Source organism: Manacus vitellinus, unplaced genomic scaffold (genome assembly GCF_001715985.3).
Source record: "Manacus vitellinus isolate BGI_N305 unplaced genomic scaffold, ASM171598v3 scaffold_3_pilon, whole genome shotgun sequence".
Classification (NCBI taxonomy): domain Eukaryota; kingdom Metazoa; phylum Chordata; class Aves; order Passeriformes; family Pipridae; genus Manacus; species Manacus vitellinus.
Window position 1 is genome coordinate 39,913,875 of NW_021940535.1, and position 26,166 is coordinate 39,940,040.

The following is a 26,166-nucleotide window of genomic DNA, read 5'->3' on the forward strand; positions in this document are numbered from 1 at the left end:
AACCCCTTCATAAATATATAAAGTTTCGCTAAATTCTTTTTTCTTTAAACAAGACAGCTATATTCTCTTTACAGATTAACATGAAATAATGGTTTCCCGTTTGAATGTCACAGATGGGATGATCTGAAGTCAGCAAGTTCCTATACACATTCTGTACTTACAAGACATATTCACAACACAACACACAGGTGTTACTTGGTCTTCACATGTGTACTCACTTCCTGCACATCGGTAGTAAATAAAGAAAAATACCAAATTATCTATATTAAAAATACATCCTCTAATATACATTTGTTTACACTGCCACATCACATCTTAAAACGGGGTTTCCAACTGTGTCTGACCAGTGACAAGGATATTTTTTACAGTGAAGTCTACAGCATTCATTTATTTTTGAGTGGAGACAAAATACATGTTACACTACTAGAAAGTATCACAACATACTCAACAATAGAAAGAATTAATCTCTTGCAACTGCTTCCTAGTATCCAAGGTTTCCTCACTGTTTGAAAATTTCTGATGGGAAAGTTGTTCTAAAGGATGCCAAAAATATTTTAAATCAATTTAAAGGGGAAAAAAAGTTATTTACTTTGCTGCTATTCATATCACTTTGCCACTGATTTTACAGAAGATTAATCCCAAAGACTGAAGTTGTATACATACTAACTCATGTTTTTTCCTATTTAAATAATTATTCCCATTAATTTTCTTTCTTGTGGCACAGGGCATGCGTGAAAATATTTTCAATGTGTGCATGCTCACAGCTGAGTATTTCACAATTAAGCCACTGAATAATCTTTCTTTCCATGATTATGTAAGTGCAAAGGAATACCAACATCACTCTGGACATGTAAGACAAGGTTCACATCTAGAAAAGTAAAAACACTTATCTTGATATGTAATTAAAACTATGATGTTTTCCTCATAAAAATGTTGGTCACTTTTGCTCGTTTCAGTTCTCTCAAGCATTTAAGGGGCAATAACTTCCAAGTGCTGATGTGCTCTCTATGGGAGCAGTTATGCTTAAAACCACTGAAGTGCTGATCTCCAGTATTGACTCGTATCTTCTGCAAACTCTCTGTTAAAAAAGCTCACCTTGGAAACACACAGATGATGATAAAGAGGTGTTTGGCAGTTTTGTTACAGTAGTATTAGCTCACTTTATGGAGCGTAGTAAAGCTCCGGTTTAATCTGACTGTTCTGCCCCGAATTGTGGGCAGGAGAATTGAAGACACAGGAAAACAAGACCAGTTCCAAGTGCATAAAGAGTATACCTGCTGCTCAGTAGAGTTAAAAGTCCTCCTACCAAGAAAATGACCATTGAGTGCTGCCTGAATCATGCCCCAGACTGAGGCGCTGATACAACAGCAGATGTTCTGGCTGTTTAAAATGTTACTATGAATGGAGCCAGCTGACGGGAACCCAGAAGGTCTCGGTCTCCAACCTGTCAAAAGTTGTTTTAAGCTCACTGTAAGCTGTAGCGAGGTCATCGTTGACTATCACCTTGTCAAAGAGGTGGCCATACTGGCTCTCCATCACGTGGGCAGCTTTAATCATTTCGTGAAAATCTTCCTCCTAGTAAGATCAGTGCACCGTCAGTCCATAGCAACACTGCACTAACTCACTCCGTACTAAACACAATCCACTTGCTTATTTTTTATCTTATCAGAAGATGGAAACTGTACTTTTAGTTAAAAATACCCAGAAATTACAATTACAAGTGATCTCAGAGAGTCTTCTCATGAGTTGACTCTGCTCAACAGGCAATTCTTTCATCTCTCCCCTCGTAGTGACACAATTAGTCACTGCATGGTAATTACAGAGACATTTTCTGTTAGCAGCACCACTGGAAAATGTTTCTAGCTCTTTACTTTGATGATACATGTAAAGTTTCATTACTTAAGTCTCAGCTTGATATGTGTGTGACATATTACAGTGCAGCCTCTTTTCTTTTAAGAGCTTGGTAGGAGCCATCATTCTATGTCTGGTTCAATCTGGCTTAGTGGATTCTCTTCATGTTTGGGAAGAGAAGAAATCTTGGCAATTTGTTTAAATAACTTTGAGAGATTAAACCCGTCCTAACTAAGTAATGTCCTGAAGGTTGCTCTTAAGAATGAGCTCCTCTTACTTTTTTTATATCACAAACCAACATTTTCTTATAGCATGTAATTTCCAAACTATTTCAAATGCACAATCTACACAGATACAGTCTGGTTATATCTGTGACTCAGTTTGAAACAAACCCTAAAAAATCCTAAATAACATCTGAATGAGGGAAAATTATACACATTGGAAATGCAGATAAAAAGTCTAACAATGATCAGCTTTGCTGTAGCTTCAATTAAAATATTTCATTATATTACAAGGAAGCAAGCAAGTTACTGCTGGGTAATCTAAATTTTTTTCTGACTATTGACAAAAAGCAGCATTTTTTGCTTGCTTAGATTTTTCTTCTTCTTTCTTACAGTGTTCATTTCCCTATAGCATTCAAAAAAACCACTGTTTCTCTAATCCACAAATATGTGCTTTTTATTAAAGTAGCTTTGACTTTTTTAATTGGTTCTTTATATTTGAATTTTCTTCTAAACTTAGACCCTGTAATACAGTTGATAAAACAAGGAAATTCTTATATTTGAATAGAAACATCTAAGCCCAGATGCAAATGTTTTAAAGGAAATCCACAGCATTCTCTCTCATAAAAGTATACTTGCACTGTGGGGATTCTTCAATGACATACAATCAGAGGACTATGGAAATTGTAAATACCCACGAGCATATCAAACAATGAGAACACCACAGTAAACGTGTGACATGAGAGAGCTGGGAAACAGCAAGATGCTACGTGTAAGCCCTGACAATGCTGTCAATGAGATCCAGTGATCACCTTTATTTTCAAGGTAAACCACTACAACAAAACTCTTAACAGGTTCTCATGTTTTGCCATGTCTAATTATACTTACTGTAAAGGGTTTTGCAGTTCCCTTATCATCTTTACTTGAAATAATCTTGGCATTTTTTCTGGTCTCTCTCAAACGGTCAAGCGATGGAGGCTTTATAAATATAACAAATGGTTTAAACTCATATGTCCGTAAGTGTTTCACTGTCTGGGAAGAGGGAAGATTTTAATTAATTCGTTTATTTTGCACAATGGAACTTACTGTAATAACAGAAACTCTCCACTAACTAAAATAAACCCATAAAACACTTCTAGGCAGGTATTTTTCATTTAGTGCCATCCTGCTCTGCTGACCAGCACTGATTCATGTAAGGAGAATTTTCATGTGAATGGTAAGAAAACCACTTCTCCAAGGGTGATCATTACCCTTGATTTCCACATGGCTGCTGGTAAACCCCATCATTCCAGGAAAGGCTGGGCTGTGCACACCAGTGCCATTGGCAGCACGAGGATGGAGGGGAACACAAGGTATTCAGGAGAAGGCAAGAAGTTCAAAAGTTCAATGGATTTTAGCAGGAATAACACTTTGTGTACCCATGAAAAATAGCAGAAAAAGGTGTCTGTGACACTTGGTCACAAAAGGTCAATGATTTTTCTTTTCAATACTTTGTGCCCACCGCACAACCCCCTGCTGTTCACTCTTTCTGTGCAAGCCGAGTGATGTTATGTGTGGAGTTAGAAACACGTCTATGATTTGGATTGCAGCACAGGGTAAAGTAGGGATGGCCAGCAGCTCAGGGTAGTGGATGGACAGCCAAAAGCTTTCTGTCCTCTCCACACTGCCAGGGCCCACAGGAAAATCCTATGTTGGAGAGTGGGGTGCCAGAATGGTTCACAAGCTTGGGTCCCCAAGAGAATTTCGTGCTTTGCTGGAAAACTGGGCTGGGTGGGACAAGCAATGGTCTCACAGAGCAGGAGCCTCTGCCCAGCTCCCCTCCTCCCCTGACACAGGGTATGGCTTCCCTGGCCATTCCTCTGCCAGTGCAGCCTTGCCCTGCTCCTCAGGCACAGCCCTGCATCTGAAATTGCCCCAGAAACTGTGCACAAGTCATACACTGGCCACCCTTGGAGAAGAAATGCTCTGGATGGGTTTAAACAAACTAGTTCAGCTCCCGGAAGAACTGTGGTTTTTAGGAGCAAAAAAATTCCCAGTGGAGCTGTTCAGTGGGGTTAAAAGACAAGGTCAGTGCAAGAAAAAAGGGTTTAGAGAGGAATGTTCTTAACAATTATCCAGCCAACATCACATTTAGTGCATTCCTTGACTCATGTCCACCCTGCATGGAAACCCTTGTCATGAACAGTCTGGTGAAACGTGAGAGAAAATTGCTGGACTGGGTGATACCTCAAAGCTGTTCCAAAATTAAAGTATCAGAGAGAACCTTTAGCCCAAACTAACAGAGAGATGAATGGAAATATAGGAGCATTCTGTAATTAAATCTTTGGTATTATGCTGCAGGCTTTCAATTCACTTATTTACTAGCTGTATAATGGCCAATTTGTATTTAGGTTTCCTTCCTCTCCTTTCAGAGAACCTTGCTGTGATAAAGGTACCCAGCAAGTCCACTCAACAGTCATTCCGTGTGGGATAAAATACACCTTTTTAGAAATAATTTTTTTCCTGGAATCCCAATATGCAATGTGGGGAAGTGCAAGAGTACTGATGACATGCTTACTTACATGAGGCTGCACATCCAACAAACAAACTTTGTTTTTAGCTAGAACTGATCGAACAGAGTCTAAACTTGTACCATAGTAGTTGTTCTTATACTCGCCATACTCGATAAACCTGTGGCAGAAGATGAAAACAACTGGAATCATTTCCATTTTGTGCAGAAAAAAGCTTACCAGTTTGGTTTATAAGATTTAATTCGGGAGCAAAAATATTGTACTTTACATGAGGGTTTTACCATGTTTTATAAAGGAAATGCTGTCAAGTACTTCAGCATGTCAATTTTAAGAAATCTTCTACTTTACCGCTTTCAAATCAGTAACACCTGCTTGTATTACAGCTAAAGAGAAAAAAGTACTGTAGTCCAACAGCCCACTAATGTTTTCCATCACCTCTTTTTCTGAACTAATGCAATGCAATAAAACAGTGGATAAGCTAAACAATAGAAACTACTGAAATTTCATTGCACACTACAGAATATCCAAATTCTCTGTCTCAGAAGAGGAGGAGGAGTGACGACGGTGCTAATGGAACCAAGGCGGCTGGTTATTTGCTATAAAAGTACAGGCGCTATTTGCCAGAAAAGCAAAGCACAGTTTGAAGTTTCAATAAAACCCACAGCCTTGTGTCTAATACACTTTTGCCCTCTGAAACACTAGGGCAGAATTTCAAGCTGCAGCATTTTACAGGCTGCTGGAGAGCATGATGCTACCATTGTCTTAATTTTAGTTTGCTTCCTAGAAGGTGTACAGGCAGGGGCTTCACTGTAGATCTCTAAATTCAAAAGCAGAGGAAGTGCCTGGCCTGAAAGAGAGCAGAACTATGCAAACATTGACTCAGGCATGCCTGCAGCACTTCCATGGCCCTTCATCCTAGAGCTGCAATGCTTTATTGCTATCACAGAAGATGCTCTATTAAAAGAGTGCTCCCCAATCCTAAGAACCTACAATTTCAGTGTCTTGAGGAGATGAGGTACTGAAACTCCTTGGAAGCTTAGAAACAGTTGTGTTTGCTGCTTTTTTTTGCTCTGTGTTTTTTGCCAGCTGCTTATATAACAAAATGTAATTTTAACACATCTTCAAATCACTGCAACTTATATCCACTTTATTATCTAAAATAACAACCAGCCCCATTCTATAATAAAGCCATTGTTTTAACTGCAGTTCTAGTTAAAAATCTCTTCAACATACTTGTTATTCTGTACGTCTGTCTCAAACAAGTGCTTGGAAATGAAAATGTATTCGACACCATCACTTTCTTGGCTTCTCCTTGGACGAGTAGTGTCTGCAGTTTCATTAGATGAAAAAAAAAGGAAAATATGCACAAAACAATATAATGCAAACCAGTTCAGAAAACACTGAAAAGCACAAACTCTTTGTGCAATACTAAGTGTAGCACTTCCTTCACTTCTGAAGGATGTAAGGCTGCCCTGGAGCTGGTAGTTGGCACACAAGAACATGACAGGATTGCGTTTTAAAAGTGTGCAGGAAAAAAACTACTGGACAAGTATCAGATTATCATTTTTTATTAACTATTGGAAAAATCCAATAAAATGAGGACAGCTGAATAATAAAAGGAGCAGCAGTCCATAACAATTACCCCAGCCTTGCCTCTTGTTAAACTTATTAGCATATGAGACCATAAAGGGAAACAAAGCTCACCAACCTGATTTATAAAATGTTATGTTCATTAACAACACTTGCAGCTCTGCTATGTGAAGCATAATAATAAAAAACCGGGGTGTGAACTTTATGTTTTAGTGCTTTTCTTTTTCTGGTGATCAAAATTGTATTCTGTTTTCTTTCAGTAGCCTTGTACTATTTGCACTTCTGACTTTCCCCCAAGTACTAGGTATAAGGGGTTTGCCTATAAATGAAACTCACTTGTGGGGGTTGCCACTTATGATTAATGAACTCATTCAGAAGTCCTATTTAATACAAGCCGTATGTTACAGCATTTGTATTGTCCATCACATATGAACATACACAACCTGCTTGCAGCAACACAGTCTTAAATGCCATTTGATAGCACACTCTTCTCAGGCTGACACAATGAGGAACATTTCCAAGGCAGGAACCCCAGTTCTCCCTCTCCAAGTCCTAACTTACTGAATTTCAGGGAGAGGGATTTCTTTACGTGTTTGTTTTAAATCATAACCACAAATTTGGAAGAGAAAAGAGAGAAGGCAGCTTGATGAATACTGGCAATTTTTAGAGAAATATTTTTGGGCAAATGATTGCATATGCTTCAATGTGTTAAATATTTTGGGAACATCTGGCTTTTTTTGCTGTTGTTGTCTTCAATACCCAGCTGAAGCAAATATGTGCAAATGAAATGACTTGCCAAACCAAATGCATTTGTTTTTCTACCTTGCAAATTCATTCATATATATACTTTATGGCATACCCGCACTTGCAAAAAACCTGTGACAGTATCTACAAATTTGGACTCATATTTTTGAAGGATCCCTATAGGAGGTACAACTAGGAAGTAAATCAAGAAATGGAAGTCCAGAACTGCTGAGTTCTCCATATTAAAGAAAACCCAATAAAGTATTGTAAAGTTAACACAGCACAATGTTATTCAATTTTATAAAAATCACACTATGTGGTCAGATAGGGGGAAAGAGGAAAAAGAATCACCAAATCAACTTTACTAAAGCTAATCAAAGGGATTTAATTAATTTATTCATAGATTAAACTGTTTATCATCAGTCTTCATTTTTCAGCCTAATGGAGAAAGGCCATTTTGCTGAATGCAAGCACTGGTAACAGAGTGTATTTCACTGCTTTACAGGGTGTTCTTCAGCTGAGTTTCATTTACTAAACCTTACTGACATCAATCACATTAAACTTGTACTGAAAGTGTACTGCTATGCCTCTGAGCCAAAATATCTGATCAGTGTAATTAATGCTATTTAATACAGAACTGCAGCAGCACTTTTAAAAATTAGAAAAGTAATTTGAATGCCAAGCATGCATTTAGGGACCCAAATTTGAAAGTGCCTTAAAGGTAATGCAATAATAAAGGCTAGTAATGCCAGTATATCATTAGGAGAATAGAAGTGCATTTTTACTTACGTGGCACTGTTACCCCGTAGTGCTGGGTGTCACTGATCAGCAATTTCCGTTTAAGTTCATTCAGTCCAACCCCTACAGGACCTGGAAGAAAAATAATCGTCCTATTTCCCAACAGACAGTTCTCTCTTGTCTTCAGTACTCTCCAAGGTAAGACTACATAGCATATAGCTATGACATATACTGCCTTTTAATCAGCCATTTGGAAACGCCCATGGTTTTTTAGCCTCTCCTATAATATACAGCGCTGACAAATTTCAGGGGATGTAGTTGGCAGTTACTCTGCTCTGACTTTATTAATGAAGAAAAATCAGTGAAAAAACAAGTTTCCAGTAAAGCTAACTTTCTTTTCTACAGAAACTACCCTCGGTATGGACCCATCTCCATCCTCAGCCCTACTACAGACCCCTGCATCCTAACCTGCAGCTTTCCAGAACAAGAACTGGTTTGGCTGTTCGTTTTGCCAGAATATTCCCAACTTGCAGACCAGAGGACCCTGGCTGGCATGTGCAAAGTGCCCCCAAAGCCTTTGCAATCTGTGTGTCAGCATGGCCTCACTCCCCCCAGCTACTGCATCCCTTGCCTACCTGCACCAGATGCCCCTGGGGACAAATGCTTCCAACTTCTCCTCATGCCCTGGAAGCACTGCTCCTTCCAGCCTTTGCTGCAGGCAGGAACACTGCCTGACTCCTGGCTGGCTGTAGCTGTCACCATCCACCTTTTGATTGTATGAAGGTGGCATTGCACAGGGAGAGGAAGGAAGGAGAGCACTTGCCAGGTCACAACCAGTTTGGGATGTTTGGGTTTCTTTCTTTGTTGTTGATTTTCTTTTAAACTGTGCTTGTCTCCTGCCTGCTGTCTGAACTGTTCCAAAGCAAATGTTTCCTTCTTCACGCAACTGCCAAAGAGAGACCACTCCTGGAAAGAGGATGGTAGGACAAAACAAAGACTGCATGGAATTTTTTTGACCTGTCTCCTCCACCTCCTCTTGAGTAGTGCTGTACTAGAAGCTACTGAGCAGACCTTCCTTTTGGCTTTCATGTTGTCCCTAACTAGTAGCTCTTTGCCAGTGGTGACAGATGTCTCTGTTTGTGAGGTCTCAAAGGCTCCACAGGCACTTGGTGTGGGCCTCCAGGGGCCCTTCATGCAGGGCTCCAGCCTGCCTGTCCCCCTTTGTGGCAGGGCCATGGTGCTCTGTGTGAAGGGAGCTCAGCTCTGCATGCTTTTATGTTTCTGACAGTGCAGCAGCTAGCTCTGTTTCTACAGAGCCAGGTCAACAGCAGAACACAGAGGAGAGTCACTGCAACCACATCCCAAGTAATGCAAGGATATTACATGTGGTTTTAAAGAAAATTCTTGTGCACCTAGTAAAAGTGACACATTTATGCATGGAGTGGTTCTTAACAAAGACATTTTAGACACTGGAAATACAAAACCTAATAAACATATCAATGAAGTAGTGTTGTATTGGCTAATAATTAGTCAGAGTCCGAAAACAGACTGATGCTTCAGTACCTTCAGATGCCTATTTGTAAAAATGGCCTATTTGTAAAAATGGCATCAAACCCTGTCTGAATTTAGAAACATATAATGATGAAAAGCTAGTGTTTGCTACTGTGCTGCTACCCCCAGACTATTGTCTCTCTGTAAAGTCTTAGGGTTTCTGTATTTAAAATTTCTATGTGTTTTCATCAGTTAAATGCACAACTACATTTCAAATTCCATTTCTGACCTTCCTGTAAATTAATCTATCGGTATGTATAAATATTTACTTAATATGGTGTACAGCAGCCTCTACTGGTGCATGTCTGCAGAGGACATCAATGTGTTATGCAGATAATAGCATTACTTTTGTTATTATTTATGAAAAAATTCCCTTTTTAAGTAGTCCAGCCATTTAAGGCAAATATGGATTTTTATAGGAAAAGTAATTAAAACTCTTAATATATCCTAGCAAAGTAGAACAAAACAAGTGGAATTCAATTTAAAAAAATATCACTGTATTGCTTTCAAGCAAAAAATCTTTTCCATCAAACCTACAAAAATATTACTTCATCAGCTGACGTTCTGTCAAATCAACAATATGCTTTTAGCTCTATTTATTATAAAGAATCCAGGCTTCACTTCCTGTAACGGATGTTTTGGAAACTTAAATCAGTTTCCAGACCACAAGCTCACTACTGCTCTGTCTCCAAATTACCATTTAAAAATCACCTTTAAATTGAACTACTGAAAGGTGTAGATTCTTCTTTTTCAGTGCTGTCCTCACAGATTTCTCATAATACTGGAGGCTGATTCCTGCTTAGCAAAGACATCCATTATGCAGATTTTTACATCTCCCAAGTGAGAGTTCTCTTCTGAGTATTCTTTTCATTTTGATGTAGCAGAGAAAGATGCCAGTTTCTCATAGTTATGAATCTGAACACAATTTGAACTCAAAAAGAGAATGAAGTGGCAGGATTGAAAAGGACAATCCAGATTCTTATAGTCAAATGTCAGGCATGTGGGATCCATGACTGTAGTGTAGTTTTGGTTTACTATAAATCACCCCAGGCAGCAATATTTACAGCTTTGGTGACAGATTTAGAGATACTTTGTTTACTTTTTTAAAGGAAGGCTTATATTGTTTGCTGTTGCATGTTGAGTCATGCAAGCTAAGTAATGGTAGAATCCTGCAAGTGGACTGTAGTGCCCACCTCACTTTATTGAGGGACATTTTCAGAATTAAACCACCAATCATTAAAACTTGCACTAGATTTTGTACCACTCAGACATGTCTGAAGAAAACTGAAAAAGCTGTTTGATCTTCACCCATAGATACATAATGAGCTCCTAGAAGTCTGTTTGAAAGAAAAGAAAAAGAAAGTGGTCTTTCAGAGAAGATTTTGGGAGTGAGGTGACAATATCACTGCTGGGATCATAAGGACCCTGCAGGAAATATGCCTTGAGAGAGGTTCTGTGGCTCAATCCTAGTACACTATAATGCAGTGACTGTGCATGCTTGTCCAACTGCAGCTCAATGAGATATGTGGTAGGAAAGGAGAACCTCCTTATTTTGCTTCAGTACATTCTAACTAGCAGTGGAAGTGTACTTTGAGATCTGCTGTTCTCTGAAGTAGGATCAGTGAGTTCATACTGGCATTCTCGTGGGCAAGGCTAGGCACTAGCTTACATCCTAGGTATTCGTTCCTGAGCCCTGCTGACCTTTGGCCAGGAAGGCTGAATGCAGATAGCAATTCTAGGTCTCTTTCTGAACTGTCCAGTTAGTTCACTGCAGGCAGCATGGCCATGGTAGGCCATTCTCCTGATCTACTGCTGTGGATCAGTTATGACTCTGCAAGCCACTCTGTAAGAAGACAATAGGCAGCATAATATTGAATAATTTTGTTTTTAGCAGACTCATCACATTCATAACAACTAAAAGCACAGCAGAAGTGTCTGTATCATTACTGCTTCAGATGGTATTATTTTAGCCCCAAGGATATGCAGGGCTTTATTCATGAACTTACATTAACAGACAAGGTAAAATCTTGACAAACTAGTACATTGAGCTGAACCTGAGTATAGCATATATCACACTACAGGGCACTAAAAATTACTGTGGGTGCAATTTATGTTCTTCAAATTAGACTAGACAAATTCAAAATGAAGCAAAATTTTTGTTTCAAAGTTGTCAAAATAGCTCCCCTTAAAAAAGGGTAAACCAAAATCTAAAAACCCGCTTTTAAACAGTAAATTATACATTCAGACCTAGCATAACACAACAGACATTTAGTGCCCCCACCAATTACAGCTATAAATTAATTATCTGTCCCTTTGTTTCCTGGTACTACTATCCAAATTACATTTGATGGATTATATTGAATGCTGCTACTGGCACACAGAAAGCTTTTTAAATAGGTTCGCTTTTACTCTACCTGTATTGCTTAGCTCTGCTAGTTTTTCCACATTTTGCCCAAGACATTTTTATGGTATTGGCCAGACTAAAGCTGCTCTTAATATCCAGAGAAAAACATTAGAATTACTGAAGTCTGCAATAAATTTCTGAATTGCTTTTGTTACTGAAAAAGCACACTTTCTTCATTTGATTTATTACAACAAAAATCAAACGGAATCTCTAAGCATTCCTTAGATCAGACATATGCAATTTGTTATAAGAAGTCTACTTATCACACTTTTGCACTACACTCTGTTGATGTAACTGTAAAATCAACTCAACCATGTTATTACTTGTTGTATATAGCCCACAATCTCACAGTGATCACACTAGTAGGTGGCTGATTTTTAGTGCTAAAGAGTGACAAAATTGTTTATTAAAAACTAAATTTAATGTTCCCTTGGATATGAGCAATACAAAAACATAGGAACTCAGCAGTTCCTAGCAGTCCCAAATAGAGGGTCATATTTCTCTTCTCTGATGCTTTCAGAATGGAGGAAACTTTACTAATGAAGCATCAACCTATGTGTACTACTGCCCAAAGAAACAATTAACAATTACTCACTGGTACTCTGACTGTTACCTTTGAAAATCTTAAGATAATGTAATTTCTCTCTTTTTAGGAGGCTGAAGCAATGCATTTTGATTAGATAATAAATGCTGTGAGGAAGACATGGCAGTGACAGATTACAGAAGAATGGAAAGCTGACTAAGGATGACATGTTGAGTCTCGTGCAGTGATGCTTACATTCCTTCTTGGCCTAGAGAGGTCTACCTTGCATTCACCTTTCTTACTACTGGTCTATTTACTTATTCTAACACAATAAGTGCTTATGTTTCTTTCCATTTTTATTGTCAGAATAACAACACCTCAGGTATTTATCTTGTTCTTTTTTTCCCCATAGATACATTGATTGATCTCTAAGAGCATAACACCAACCTAATTCTTTTGGGTTTTAGTACAGCTTGACTGGTGCATTCAGACTAGTAACCATGGTAACTGTATTTTAATGTCATCTCCCTTTGGTGTAGCACAGTCTCCTAAAGCATCCTTATGTGCATGTTGGGACATCCTGTCTAGAAAGGTGGACTACTAGACAAGTGAAAAAGTGGATCATGTTCAAATGGAAGGGGTTATTGGTGTGTACTCTACTACTCATTACAAGAGGGGTTCCTTGGGTGTCTACCCTGAGACATACTCTGTTTCATATCTGTACCAAGGACAGAATGGGCCCTTACAAAGTTTCCGATACCAGGATGGGTGGTGCAAATTTCTTGCTCCAGGGCAGGGCTTCCATTCAGATGTACCTTGATATGCTACAGGCATGGGCTGGCAGAACTTTGTGAAATTTAATGAGGACAAATACACAGTCCTGCAGTACAGGCTGGGGACTGACTGGCTGGATGACAAGGACTTGGGGGTCCAGGTGTGCAGCAAGCTAAGCATGGATCCACAGCACTCACTGGTGGCAATGAAGGCCAACAGGAGACTGGGCTGTATCAGCAAGAGCCAAGTCTGCAGATAGAGGGAAATGATTCTTCCCCTTTACTCAGCACTTGTTAGATCCCATGAGGAATACTCTGTCCACAGTGAGCCCTGCACTACAACCTTGTTGATAAACTGGATCAAAGAAATCAGAGGGCCTCCAAGATGGTCAGGAGCTGAAGTACATAACGTGAAAGAGAGGCTGAGGGAATTGGGCTTGTCTAGTTTGGAAAAGAGGAGTCTTACGGGGACCCACCAGCACCCTTCTAATACCCTCTGAAAAGATGGAGGCCACCTCTTTACTGAGGTGTGAGGTGGGAAGACAAGAGAAGACATGATGGGAAGGCAGGTTCCCAAAGTTGTTGCCACCAACGAATTGCTCCGAATTTAGTGTTAATCCTGTAGAGTGGGAGGTTGGACCAGGTGACCTCCTGAGGTCCCTTCCAATCTAAATGACCCTGTGGTAAGTATTGAGCCAATTGTCAGCCCTCTGTTTTACCAGGTCAAAAATAAAGAAAACAACTTACCAACCAAAACGACAAGTCTGTATTTGTCATTAGGTTGTCGTCTATATTTTGCAACTTCTTCATAGGTTGGGATATCTGCTGTATCGTACTGATCACTCTTCTTGCACTCATACATAGACTTGTTTGTTTTTTTATCTTTTCTGCTAAGACGAAAGCTTCTTCTAAAACCAGCTGCAACAAGAACAAGGTTTTTTCAAAGTAAGAAAATAAGTCTTCTCAAAACATTTGAAAACAGTCTCTTCCAAACATTCAAGGACTGGAGCATGGAATAAAAAATATATTATATGTTTAATATGCCAGGTTATTAGAATAACATTTCCCATGTTTTTAAACTATATAGGGTACCTATTTAAACTGTAAAATTAAAATTACCAATAAAAGCATAAGTGTAAAATATAATTGCAATAATTTGTAAACGTATTTAGATAATTTAGATGATTTGAGTATCTTGTAAAATAGTATATATACACAAGAAAATTCAAGCAATCTAGATTCATACTGCACATAATACAAGTCTATTAAGTCACCATGGCACACAGACATCAAATAAAATATATGACAGAAGCACATCTGGTGGTTGAAAGGGTTAATGAGAATTAACTTCTTGAACAATTCTGTTGTCCTTAGTTCCATGCTGATAGTATATAAAAAAGTGCACAAAACATTTCCTAAATATGTTTATAAGTAAACCCTAACACTCTTAGTCAAATTCCAAAACACTAGGAACATCTTAGACAATACAGTACTCATATTATGAAATTAAAAGTTAATATTGCTATTAAATCTGCATTTACAAGGCATCACCATCTTTTACACTATATGTTAAAAACTAACTTACTCTTCTGTTAATGATTACCTTAGATTTTTCAAATAAATCCTTTACATTGCATTACATTACATTTTACTAGTATCTCTATGGCACCATTTTTGTTCTAGAAGGAACTAGAGGAACGACTGTAAAGGACTGCAAAGCTGATTTCCCTACCTGGTAGGAATGGATTAAAACACAAACTATACTTTAAACAGTGAGAAAGTTTGTTTTGTTTCCCAGAACATTTCATAGACAGTAAACACATGTTTGGTGACCCCAGATTTTCAGCAACATGTTTTCACAAACTTGTAATAACACTTATGTTTAGGTGTTTGAGAAGTAATCATATTATGATTTCTTCTTCAAAGGTAGTATTTGGCAAGTTAAAGACTCAATTTTGCAAATATTTAGAACCAGATCTGAAGAGAAATGCTACAAGGCTTAGTCACAGGCTTATCATTTCTCACACAGTTCCACTCAGCATAACTTGTCATAGAACCTGGATCACAGAGGATGTTAACCAAGTTATTTAATTGATGTGAGCCCCTACACCTACGGAATCTTCAACACATGCATACACACAAAAAGTGAAGAAAAATTTCTTTGAGAATACCATGATGTCAATCCATTCATATTCAAAATATAACAATATATATAAGTAAAATGCAAAGTGATGAAAATTCCATCCATGGAAAGGGCTGATGGCATTTTTAAGAGGTATGGTATGGTCTAGACTAAGTAGGAGATGTACTGGCATAGAAAAGGGATCAAAATATGAGATATAAAAATGTAAGGAAATAAACTGAGTTATGTTATTTTATTATTCAAAGAACACAAACACTGAAGTAGCTGTAGTCAGATTTAGAAATGCCCTGTTGGAGAGCTTACACACCCATAATAGGGCCTGAGAGATCTAGCCTGCCCTAGAGTGAAGTCCATCATAACACAAGGATGTTCTCTTGCTCATTACTATCCCTAACTTCATAGACAGTTATATAAAGAAAGATTAAAAGTAACTTTAGCAATACAGACACATGAAGTGAGTTATAAATTTCCTGAGGCCTCATCTAAAATGCGCCAGATTAAAAAAAAAAAAAAATTATTCTGGGTTTTTTGTTGTGGTTTTTCACCTCCCCCCCCCTTTTTTTTCTGTATAATCACTTTATGGAGAAACAAAAAAAAAAAAAAAGAATAACTCCTCACCATTGACTGCTAAATGGCTAACAAAATAAATAGCTTTGTCACAAAACCCAGAATCTGCATATCTGGAAAAGGTAAAAAGTAAGATCAAATGAAGATAAATCAATGGTCTCCATTACAGTTTGGTGTCGGCCTTACAAATACCAAGAGTTCTGTGCCCCTGAGCAGCTTTCTCAAATGCCATTACCAACAGCTTCTCAACCTCTGCTTACATGTTGAACTTTGCAATCTTTAGCAAAAATATTTTTTCTGCAAAATTTTCATATCAATTCAATCCCCGCTGTTAGGTTTCAGTAAGGCCATTTGTAACTTGTTCCTCTTTTCTCCATCCAATTTATTCAGATTTCATCACCAAACTGCCAGGTGGTCAGTTATTTAAGAATTTTCATTCCTTTCATTCCTTCAGAAAGGAGAAAATCTTTCAGTGCTGTCTTCAGGCTGATCTTTCCCTTGTCACTTTTACAGGCTGCAGAGAAAGCATCACAAAGACTCAGGTGACATCATTCCCGTGGATAACATGGGCTTCCTTGAATAAAACATTTGATATTTCAGTGACTGAACTTATTGTTCTAATGAAAATAGTAATATTGTCCTGTATATTAAGAAGGTTCAACAACAAGTTCAACTAGGACTTAGACATTACAGAAGAGCTATTATATTAATTAAAAAGAACAAACGTGAGACAGAGATAACAAAGCAGATGTCCAGTATGGATGACTTCTCTGTAGGGTGCTCTGTAAAACTATTGACTATTAAAAACCTGTGATATGCTGATTGTTTCACCACTTTGTGACTATTGCCAATTTGAAAGTTGTTTTTAACTGTTCCTCAAAGCCCATCTAATCAGCCCCATACAGAGACCCAAGAAAGCTTGCTTTTAAGGAGCATTTAAAAACAAGGAAAATGTAAAATTTGGAGAGAAAGGGTGAGACTGTTTCAAATACATCCAACACTTTTATGATACCGCTGCAGCATTCCTGGAAACATGATTCTTCCTCTCTCACAGCTGCCATTATATGTCCTCTCATATGTGGCTTAACTTTACTGTGACCTTCAGAAGCTATTTTGTAAAGAACTGTTAATAAATATTTTCTACTGAATGCCTGCATTTATAATTGCATTCTATGTTGGGCAACTATGATGGCACAAAAATATTAAGTTGAACTGAAACAATATTGTATTTGCAAGAATAAAAGCATTTATGAAAAGGCAAAAAATATTCTGATAATGTTTGCATATTTTACAGTTCAGTAAAGATGAAAAATAAACTTCATATATTTAAATGAACAACGGAGCGTCATTAAAAATATAGTGAAAATACTACAGGAAACCAACACCAATACTGATATGCAATAGAAAAAATAATATTTCTATAAAATGATTTATCTTAAAAGTAAATTTCTATGGAGAACAAAAGGAAAAAGCATTTCTTGCCCAGAACATTTGATAATATAAGCACTGACGAATATGGAAGGAGCTGCAGGCTACACTGTCTGAGGAATATGGATATCAGCAGAGATTAACCTTAGCTGCCAAGTATGCAGACTATAAAATAAAAGGGGAAAATTCTGTCACTAAAGCAACAGAGTATTCTGAACATGGAGAAGCTCACACCAGCTCACTGGTTACAGCTACATGACTAGAACCTTACTGAACATGCAAAGCCCTAAACTACTGCTGGAATGTAACAGATTTGGTGAAATAAGAGCAGCCTCTGGAAGGAAAATATTAAGAAACAAATGTTCTCAAACTACTCTTCAAAACTTGTAACACTTCTCAACATAAAATAAAAATCAAAAATCATTACTAATAAACTTAATTAAGGCCCAACAACAATCCAAGAGAAACCATGTAGATCTCTAAGAATGAAATAAAAAAACTCTAGCAGAAAAGTGTGATTATTCTTTTAACCACTAACAGCATACATTTGGTCATCTTAAAACAACATCCTTACACTTACATGGAGAAATCCACTTGGGCCTCACATGGAAAACCAAACAGAAAACAGGCAATGTGTGAACCTGTTTCCCTTACAGTATTTTAAAACAATGCTGATGTAAAACACAGTGGTTATTTATATTTAATTACATAATTCTGAAGAAGTAGATTGCAACTATGTTGTGCAAATTTAAATCCAAATATATTCATCAAAGTAGAAAGGTAATTTCTCAAAGTCAGAGAAATTACACTAACAGGAAATAATATAAATTCACCTATGGTTCATAAATTCACAAGTAAACCTCCAGAATGCTATAAAGCACACATGTTTTTGTTAATTTTCATTCATTAAAGTGCTTCAGTACATGTTCAAATTACATCTATTCTTCACTGAATTTAATCTTACAAAATTTAGAGCAAACAAATGCTATTTAATTGTAAATGCATTTATGAGCACCTTTTGTATTCATATTACTTACAAATATAAGTTTGGTACAATGGTCATTATCTAGGTTTGTATGAACACAGTATTTTTACTAGATATTTCTGGATTTTTTTTCCCCCCAAATATTGGGATTTTTTTATACTGGCTCGTATACTGAGTATTTCTATTGTTACACAGGAACTGCACAAACACAGAGCAGACTTCTTACTCTGTTTGCTTCTGGACTGATTCCCAGCTTGCACATTTAGACAGGGTTAATAAAAATTTAGATTATGTCTGGAGTTTTAAGGCGAAATTGAGAATAGTAAACAGATGATATTCATCTATATTTACTGTATGTTCATAAAGGTTCAAGTAATGTAACTAGAATTTAAGCTTGGCAAAGACAAACTCCTAACATTCTCCCCAGAAATTCCTCAGGAAATTACAGCAGAAACATACGATACTATACTGTGACTTAAATATTAGAATTTGGTGAAAAATCATTAAATTTATCCTAGTCCCTTTAGAGGAGAGGGTTCAAATTCAAAGCAGCATAACCTCGGACATAACAGATCTGGACTCCAAATGGTAAAGACATTTTGCTTTCTGAACGTTGTCTCTTTACTCTTCATGACCACCTCGTATGTGCCTAAAGCACACATGCTTGCTGAGAAGGTTCTATCTTCACAGAATAACCTGGTTAACAGACTGAAATGCCAGTCATCTATATCTATATCTATATCTATCTATCTCTATCTCTATCTCTATCTCTATATCTATATCTATATATCTACCTATCTATATCTATATACAGAGCCCTGAACCCCTAATGAGCCACAAGATCAACTGAAAATTCATTAATTGATACTAGAATTATTGCAGCTCACTTGATTTGATTACATACTATCAAGAGCAGCATGAAACATGACTCAGTTATTCTGGCTTTTAGGAAGCTACTGATTTTAGAATTTTGAGATATGAATGATTTACCATACTTAGCTTACCTCACACTAACCATCCAAGGTCAACTCCCTCATCAGCGATTCAATCTACCTTGCTCTTGTAACTGGTTACAATAAATAGACAGTTTCTCAGATGTCACTAAAACACCCTGAACTTGTGGTTCTGATTCAAGCCCTTCAGCGACACTGTTTAAGGTTTTGTTTTCAGTGTAGTATGTTTAATCAAGGCTTTATGTTGTAATAATGATGAGATTTGCCTAGAAATTGTTAGTTTCTTAGTAATCCAGGAGTGCTGTAAGTGCCTATCATGTTTCAAGAGCATATACATTCAGAAACATTCAGGTGGACATTCCCAATAAGTTGTTTTCAAGAATCATGTTTGTTTTTCCACTCTCCCAAAAAGCAACAGGCAGGGGAAAAATATATCTTTGAAGGCCTCCACTACCCTTGGGATTGAAGGAATATATTCTCAGATTAGTGGAAAAGAAAGAGGCCTTCCTAAGCAGGAAGATGGACTGCAGCAGTTAGATATGGTATTGGCTCCTGTTACCTAACAGAAAGTTTGCAAAGTGTCTTTGCCTAGGACGCCTTTACCTTATACACTATCCAAGTTTTAAACCTTGCACAGCACATAAGTAAGAGTTCTATGCCCTCTCTGCAGCTGGTCAGCAAGTTTTTTCATATTATTGCACTTCCAGCAGTGGAATTTGTCCAGCCCAGAAAGTTATTCCACAGCAGTTTGTTCTTTAAGAAAATACAACTGAAAAATTATTTAAGAGAAAAGCAACTCTAAATATGTCTGGATAGGATTGGGCTCCTAATGATTTGTGAAATAAGACGACAATGGAGTGCATGAGACAGTTTGAATCACAAATCACTGTGTCCTGTTACCATATGGAAAAGAATGGTAACATCAACTCTCAAAAGCCTACCTGCTTGATCTTAAGATACAATAAGTTTTAATGAACAATTCTTAGTGAAGAGCTCCAAGGAACCTCTAATTTCTAAACTAAATAACTACTTTTTCACAACCAGTGAATATATTTGTGTCCTTACCTCAAAACTGGTCATAACATTAGTTTTCATGTCTTCTAACTCTCCGACATCTCACTTCCAACAGCACATACTCAGCATGAGAAGGCTGAAGGTTCCATCCCTGGACTGATGGCAGCACATCACGATAGGAAAGCTCTCAAGAGAGGAATCACTGCCAGAACTGTACAGCAATTCTCCAATACTTTCTGTAAAGTTTTGCCTAAGTGAACTACACCCCATCTTGATTTTTTGTTGTTTGCATGTAGGACAATAGTAGCTTCTTCCTCAAGACACCTCCTTCCTAGATGACTAGGTCTTTTTGGTAACAGTAGACCAAAATGTTTCACTGAAAAAGGCTAGAGCACCATGAAAAGATGGATTTTGTTTTGATACCTTCATTCTCAAATAAAGCAGCAGCCCACTAAGATCTGATTGCAAACTCATGTATGGTCTCATCCTAAGAATTCATGAAATCTGTATTTGCATACAGGAAGATGCCTTTCTTGTTTCAAAGAAATTATTTGATAAGGAAAATTCAATTCATTTGCAATCACATTCAAAGTATCATTTTCCAAACATACTCAATATCTCAGTACAATTACAAGTCAACATTAATTTAGTTGATTAATCAACAAAGGTAAGAAGTTTATTTTCAGCCTGATCAGATAACCATGAGTTCCACAAACATGTGATGAAATTACACCACGCAGATTTTGTGGAAAGGTTAAAGTTCTTTCAATGATATGGTTTGCATGTGCCTGATGTTTTTTATATACCACATTTAAAACCACTGAAGGGCAATATGAAAACCATCTCTAATTTACACTTCTGGTCTAGGCTGTCTCCGTGAGCCCAGTGGCTTGGATGTACTAAAGTACTTTGACAAGTTTCTTCCCACTCCTCTTGTAGTAGGAGGATGAAAGTCTTGGGAAAAGGGCTGGTTGCCACAAAATCTGCTCCAGCCAGCCTTCAGCTGGCAGGAATTCTGGACAGTTTCAACTAAAATATTTTTACATAGCTTTTAAAATGGCACAAATTAAAAAGCTGAAACATATCATGGAACATTCACCTTTTTAAATGTTACTGTTGTTTGAAATTTGGAATCTTGAAGCTGAAGCCAATGGACTTGTTCCCTTCCTCTTCCCTGCTCCCCGCAATGATACATAGAGCTCAGTTTTAAAACTAAATTTAAGCTATTGAGTTATTATGACATTATATTTTGTAATGTGGAAAATGAACTGATGCCTGCAAATTGCTCTGTAGTCTCACTGAATCCTCCCAAAATGGTTAGATAGACATGTACAAAGAAAAAATCTGTAAGCAAAACTTGAATAAAACCTTGAAAGAGTCTTTAAAGAATAACTCAAACTTTTCATGATACAGTAACCTTTTTGTTTCATTAAACACATTGCTTGCTTGAGGTACTTTAAGAGTAAATATTTTCCCCAAATTTATTTTGACTTTAAAATCAAACCAGTATTTTAGTATCCTATGTTTAACCAGATAAAGGCATACACTACATAAACCCTTTATGTCAAATCCAATGAGCCATGTTTAAAACCTTAATATTCATGCATTTTTCATGCAGAGTAAGGACATTTGTATGCAGATTACCCCCAAAAGCAAAGTGGACACAGTAGTTCCAGGGAAAAGAAGCTGAAAGAAAGGAACAAAATTGTCTTTTGTAACCAACTGCTCACCTAGATAGGATCCACTGTTGTGACCAGCACATTCAGCATCTTCTGGACGAAGGGTAAAAGCATACAGAATAAGAGCCAAGAAATAAAGCAGAATAGTTAGAAGCCTAGCAAAAAATACAGAAGAAATTACTTTAAAAATGACAACTGTACAAAGCATAGCATTAAAAAGCCTTCAATAAGCCATTTTCTTAAAAACATAAAACAATATTTATTGTTTTATATTTCAGCTGGAAATATTCTTGGATTTTGCAGCATGCACACTGATCTTTTTACCTTCTCAAGCAAAAGTTGTGATGACAACAAACATTCTAAAAAGGATTCTAACACTGTATTATTCACATTTTATCAGTTAATAGAAAATATGCCACTTGAAAGAAAGCAAAACGATCTGATGTAAATCAAGCTTTTTTGTAAATTATACATTATCAGACTTAAGCTTTAAGTTTTGGCTCACTGGATTAGACAGAAAGGTTTTTGATCAAAAACACATCCTCTCATTTGATATAAAATAGCTATAATGTATATTTTTACATGCCAGAGGCCCTTTGATCAAAAATATGAGCTACAATTTCTAATGCCTTTATAAACAAAAGCCTCTTAAGTAAAAAAAAAAACCCGAGAGATCAGCTGCTATTACTTTAACATATGCTGCAAGCACAACAGTAACCAGCCACGCTCCTGGGGAAGACAGTAACGATGATACCACATAGACGAGCTTTCTACCATCTCAGAGAAACAGTTTGTCAGTATTAATTAGAAATGCAAGACCTCTCAATGGCCACGTAATTAAACCAGAACCATCTCTTTTCATCCCAGCCCACCCAAGTGTTGCTAATATTATTTAATCATACTACTTTTCTATGCATATCTTGCAGAAGTTCAAGAGAGAGAAAGCAGTTTAAAACAATAGTTCAAATTACTGATTATTACATGAAGCAACCAGGAATATTCTGATATTTTTATCTACTTAAAAAGATGATTCAATGTACTTGGTGGCAATATAAAAGCATTATATGTATAACATCTCTTAGAAACACTGGACTATATTCAATTTAATTCTAAACACATGTTCTCTAAATAAAATTATTGGGCTATGCAGGGAAACTTTTGTACATGTACCTTCAATTTCCTCTGAGAAGCACAAAGGAAAAATAGGAAAGGAAATCATTAAATGGAGTGAAAATATAACTTAAGAAAGAAAAGTTAAATCGAAGAAGAAAAATGCACCTACCACACTCAACCGCTTCCTCATCTTAGAACAGCCAAAAAAACAAAGTATTATTGTTTAATACTTCATAAATAGGAAAAAATTCAGCTATGTAAGCTACTCTCAAATCCTCTTGACAGCACCTATTATATTGAGGCATATACCAACATACCAGTACCGAGTTTAACTTACATGTTTAACTACACTCAGTTAGAAAAGAACCTAAAAAGGCATTGAAATACTATGTGCACTTTAAATTTCCTATATGAGATTCTTCCACTATTCATTTGGTAGCAATGACCTTACCCAGTTGTCATGGTAGATCTCTTGGTATTAAATGCAAAGTTTGTTAATTCCGATTAATCAGTCTTAGCCTAGAATTTCTAAGAATCACTATCATGAACGTGACCTCAGTATTTTTCTGCACTTACAGTGACAGCTGGTACTGCCCTTGGAGATGGATTTTGGAGAGGTTTTTTGGTTTTGGCTTTTTTTTTTAATTTTATTTTGAAAATCTACAATTGTAGCTGGAAACATGCTGAAAGAATTTACATACTCTTGTAATTTTTTTCTCTGACAATATCCTAATATAATAGATCTACTTAAGTCTTTCTGCTTACTTATCTGCTGATATTGAGAGTAGATGTAGTAGTACACATTTGGGGTTTTACAGAAAAGCAAGATAAATATAATGAATTTTTTGTTCACAAATATAGTATATACTGAGGTCCAGATTTATACAGAGATTTTACAATCTACATGTCATTCAAATTTCCTTTAGAATCTGGATAAATATGCCTCAAATGTAAATATTTCGAAGACTTTCCATAAAGCTTGTCTTTCCTCAGAATGATGATATGGAAGAGGTCTTCTCATTTCATGTCATGAAATGGATAAAGAGTCTCTTCAGCCATGGGAAAAACACTGTTTTGTAGAGTCATCTCTTGGTACCTTTTTTCTTGAGGAGTTACATTGTAAAATAGTATTTTGGAAGACTTTGCTGAATCTTATTTAAAGTTTATTTTTACGCTCAAGGTGACCATATGATTTAAGTAGGCTGGGAAGTCCTCTGAGGTGAACACTGCTTGGTTGGCCACATCTAGTGCATTAAAAGAGTGACAACAGCTTTGTGACTTGAGAATGAAAGTGTTGGATTCATTTTCCTCTCTTGACTTAAAAGCTCCCCGTTCTTGACAAATGCCCTAAATCTGGATCTACGGTGGCAGGCTGGCTTTCTAGTACTACTCCCTTCTCCCTCTCTGTGTTGAGAGACCTCTTATGTATCCTGATATGTACAAGTTTTTCTGTATTTCCATTTCCATGACTTTCAATAGATTGTAACTTATCTCCTGAAAACAAGTCACTAATACTCAAAACCAGTTCACATAAACAGATTTTAAAAGTCTCCTGAGTTGAACACAAAAAACTGGACCAGAAGAAAACTAGATCCATATGTACAGATATACACGTGTCCAGAGGTCTGTACAGGTATACACTCACTCAACCCTGACCACTGCAGACTCAGAGGAGTCCTGCAGGTGTGGTGGATGGTGGAGTTACAGCAGCAGGGCTCAGTACAGCTGAAGGGAACTCAGGCTCCTGAGCTGGCCCCTGCTGGGAAAGGGAATGCTCTTATCCATAAGGGAATGTTAGGATTCCAAAGGGAGCCAGTTGACCACAGAGAGCAGAAGCCAAAATGTCTACAAGCTGAGGTTTAATGTTGAGATAAAGTGAAGGAGTTCTGAACTTTTTGTATTTTGTTAAAAATCTTCCTTCTTAATAGTGCTCTTGGCTTTCTTGGGCTACTCTCAAGGTTGACAATAACAGTCTGTAATGAAAAGATGTTGGAAAGCAGTGGGTTCTCAAAGCTTAATGCAGCTATGAACAGTCATCAGCATGTATCTCCCAGCTTGAACTTTTTACAAGGAACTTTACTAAGGCTATTGTGTGTCCCTAGTAAAGTCAGAGATTATTTGCCAGGAAACTTTGCATCGTGATTCACCACGAACTAATACAGCTCTGTGCACCTGAAGCAGTTTTACACATGCAGCAAGTGTGTGCCCAAAGTTCCAAAGTTATGAAACATGAAAAATTTGGACCAATACAGTTTCACTTAATTGAAGGGAGGTGAGAAAGGAAACAGAGGTCTAGAAGAGACAAATATGAGAACTAAAAGAGGTCAAAGACCAAAGAGGAGGAAATCTGATGGGAAGTAGGAAAACAAAAGCAATGACAAAGTGAAAAAAACTCAAAACATAAGGCAACATGGAACAAATAAAACACTGAGAAAAGAAGAAATACAGTCAATTAAATGTATTGTGGTAAGAAGGGAGAGGAAGCTCCAAAGAAAATAGTCATGGAACATGTTGTTTATGAAACAACAACAAAGCTGTAACAAGACATAAATGGGAAAAAAGAAATAGGAAACACAGGTGCAATGGAAGCTTAGGAAGTAGGTGTTTTTATTCATTTTAGAAAGGTTTCAGCATAGCCAATATGCTAAACTATAACAATGAAAACCAGTATCACACACAATTTTTTGTTTTGGTATGTATTTTAACTGAAATATAATCAAGATTTGGTTTTGGGGGCCTCACCTAAATTATACTAGTTATGAAGCTCAAAACCAGGGCCATTTCCAGGAACATTCTCAACTCCTTGGAACAGTCCAGCACCAGATTAAGAGTTTTAGCTTTTGTTGACTTTCTTTCAACAAAATTTCCATCAAAGAATTTTACTTAAATGTTTCTAAGTCTAAAATTAGATCCAGCAGCTCTATTCTAGTTTCTTATCAAAAACGTTACATTATCCCTTAAATTATACTTCACTTTAGTAAGCAAAAGACTGTGATGTAGAATGATCTGCATTACAGTGAATAAACACTCATGATTCTTTAGTGATGAACAGCCCCACACAGCAGTCAACATTTATACTGTTTTGCAGGCTTTTATCTTAAAGAGATTTGTAGATTGAACAATACATGTATGTTCACGCTATAGGAAATTTAAGATGATCTAATTTAATCCTCTCATAAAACCATCAGGTAACAGTATCTCTACGAAGACAATTTTGAAAATGAAGAAGGATAGTCTCGCAGTGAAGGACAGAGCAAGAGTTTACGAGATCCATTTCCACTTCTGTCTCATGTGACCTTGACTCAAATGTCATCCAGCTTCAGGTATCCTCAATTTCTCTGTCATAGCAAGAAGTCAATATTTGTAAGGACGGGAGACT

The 26,166-nt window shown here is 37.0% G+C and overlaps 1 protein-coding gene across 6 annotated transcripts in view; it reads right to left on the bottom strand.

Moving 5' to 3' along the window:
• Window positions 1–358: 358 nt before the first annotated feature.
• The window catches only part of MPP7 (membrane palmitoylated protein 7), a 142,812-nt gene continuing 117,004 nt past the window's right edge, over window positions 359–26,166 (bottom strand). Inside the window, exons 12-20 of one of the 6 annotated variants that reach the window (XM_018075639.1) lie at window positions 22,957–22,977; window positions 22,845–22,856; window positions 21,726–21,764; window positions 13,653–13,823; window positions 7,706–7,786; window positions 5,816–5,909; window positions 4,634–4,742; window positions 2,961–3,104; window positions 359–1,575 (exon numbers count right to left, since the gene is read on the bottom strand). In XM_018075639.1, the coding sequence (XP_017931128.1) occupies window positions 1,396–1,575; window positions 2,961–3,104; window positions 4,634–4,742; window positions 5,816–5,909; window positions 7,706–7,786; window positions 13,653–13,823; window positions 21,726–21,764; window positions 22,845–22,856; window positions 22,957–22,977 (851 nt within the window). In that variant the 3' untranslated portion in view covers window positions 359–1,395. Of the gene's footprint in view, window positions 1,576–2,960; window positions 3,105–4,633; window positions 4,743–5,815; window positions 5,910–7,705; window positions 7,787–13,652; window positions 13,824–21,725; window positions 21,768–22,844; window positions 22,857–22,956; window positions 22,978–26,166 lie in introns of those variants that run through there. The other 5 variants (XM_018075638.1, XM_018075640.1, XM_018075642.1 and 2 more) reach the window with 5 other exon arrangements.